At 32.3% G+C, this 2,500-nt stretch overlaps 1 protein-coding gene across 1 annotated transcript in view; it reads right to left on the bottom strand.

Annotated features, from left to right (window-relative positions):
• LOC117122249 (short transient receptor potential channel 4-like) overlaps nucleotides 1-2,500 on the bottom strand; it is a 35,498-nt gene that overhangs the window by 10,738 nt on the left and 22,260 nt on the right. The window contains exon 5 of the mRNA XM_033267782.1: nucleotides 900-1,239. Coding sequence (XP_033123673.1) covers nucleotides 900-1,239 — 340 coding nt within the window. The remainder of the gene's footprint in view (nucleotides 1-899; nucleotides 1,240-2,500) is intronic.

Below are 2,500 nucleotides of genomic sequence, written 5' to 3'. Positions count from 1 at the left end.
GCCTGCCAGTACATTTAATAATTCATAACATTGTGTCTAAATTAATGGTAAGCAATGAAAATTGGTTTACATCATTAATTTCAAACCCTGTAAATCGACAAATTTCTGGGGAATTGGATGAGTTACTTACTCAACTACAGAAATTCTATTAACGGTTTGTCAGAATTGTGTGTCTCTATTTACAAGACAGACTATAATTTTCATTCTAAGGAGCCTTGGACATTTTGAGGAAGACATCTCGTCCCGCTGGTAGGCACACTAAAGACTGTCTCAAATTAAAACATGAACGTTTTTGCCGTTATAAATTACTATCACAGTTGGGGCAGCCTGATAGCAGTTATTCACAGCCTGCGAAAAATGTAAAAATACAGTCCATTGTCCCGCCTCCATCTTTGGCTAGAAAACCCCTTTCTGTTTAAAGTAATATTAAAACTGAGCGCGTAAAGCTGTATAAAAACAGTGCATTTTTTGCAAGCATATTGGAAACGTAAAAGTTTGGGAGCGGCTTTTAATCAACCCACTCCTGTTCTATATATAACTTAAATTGATAGACCTAGAAAATTAAATATCCCCTAATTTGATCGTTTCTAGTTTAGGCAATGTTTTAGGACTATATGTTTTATTTTTCGCGTAAAAATACTTAATATAGGCCTCTTAAAATTAAACGCTGGTCAAAAAACAATGTTACTTAAGTTTAGTTTGCGGATGAAAATAAAACGAAACCTATTGGGTTTTTTTTAATATTTTGTGACTTCTTTTATCTTTGTATTTTTGCAAATAAAACGAATAAAATGCATCTCTCTCATTTCTCTGATTTGGTTTATCATTGAACATCATACCGCTTGAAATACCACAGATTTGAATTAGTTGTTAGTTAAATATACTGTAAAATAACTTACTGACAACGTATATTAATATTAAAAACATGGAAATGTTTTGTAGGTCAAGTGGATCCATGTCTCGGTCTTCATGAGTATTCACATAATTGTTGATAACGATCAGTATGAAGAAAGTGAACTGGGACGCCGAATGGCAGATGAACTTGATATACGGGATCTCGATCCACTTGCCAAGTTTCCAATTTCGGGAAAGCACGTTGGCTACTGATAATACGGGAAACAATATGGCTGCTGACAAGGTAAACAGGAGCGTCTTGACGCTGCTTTGACTCCGGTGGATCCGTAAATCTCGGAACCATGTCTCCGTCAAATACTGCTGACAGAATGGATGCGCGACGAACTGTGTTCAATAAAACAATCAATGTTAACAATTAAGCAAATGATAATACAAATTTATAAAAAGTATATTGTATAGGATAGATGAAGGGTATTTTTAAAATAATTGGCATACAAATAGTTAAAAGTTAACATTCTATTACAAGGATTATTATTACTATTATTAATATCAACACTAACATCCTTTTCAACACTGTCGGCATCATCATCGCCACCATGGTCATGATAGTAAAAGTAAGGCATAGTATCAGTAGTGGACTAGTAGTTGTTGTATTAAACAACTCGCTAACTATATTATTATTATTATGTTATAATTATAATATATATATATAATAATAATATAATATTATTATTATTATTATTATTATTATTATTATTATTATTATTATTATTATTATTATTATTATTATTATTGTTACATCGTTAATGCTTTGTTTTATAATGAAACTCAAATAACGATTAAGATAGGAATAAATAAATTTGGTACTTATTTCTTGTTTGTAGCTGTAAGTCCAGTCCCCTACTTGGACTTGATTTGGAGAATTAAGTTTAGATCTAAATTATTCGTACTCTTAACTCCATCGCTTGTGGCAAATCCGTGTAATATTACAGCACGCCCTCGTAAGTCAAAAATAAACACTTGCATGTTTTTTCAACAAACCGTGTATATGCAAATAATTATTTTTGTTAATTAAGTCATTTTGATTGATTTCATTTGATTCCATCCATTCAGCAAAGATTTTAAAAACAATTTCAACTAGCCTACACTGACATGTTGGATCTGTAGACCTTTCGACAATATCATGCCTTACTAATCACAATAAAACGCCATGTGTATAATGTCAAATGTCAGCTCACACTACAAACAATAATACGGCTCATAGCCCTACTGTTGTATGCATTTTTATAAATCGTTATTATAAGTCGTTAACAGCTGTTGATCTTAATGGTATATGGTAGCTGAATTGAAACCAAACTTCCACATTTGTTAATTAATAAACATAAAATTCAGACTAGACCAGATCAACACAGGGCTTACGTGCATTACAATTTTCAATAGGCCATTATTAATATAAGGAGGATTGATGGGATAGGTCATGAATACTGCTAAATAAGACCTGTCCTAGAAAGTTCACTAAAAAGTCACAACAATCTGGTATATAATTGTACAGCTATTCAAGTGAATTGGCAACACAGAATTGGATGAGTTAAAATTAGCCAAAACTCTCACCACCCCCCCCCCCCACGAAAAAAAAAACAACAAC

Source organism: Anneissia japonica, unplaced genomic scaffold (assembly GCF_011630105.1).
Source record: "Anneissia japonica isolate Jap-2015-1 unplaced genomic scaffold, ASM1163010v1 scaffold287708_len1499824_cov190, whole genome shotgun sequence".
NCBI classification, from domain to species: Eukaryota; Metazoa; Echinodermata; class Crinoidea; order Comatulida; family Comatulidae; genus Anneissia; species Anneissia japonica.
The sequence above is the reverse complement of the archived record's forward strand: the minus strand, read 5'-3'. Positions and strand labels throughout refer to the sequence as shown.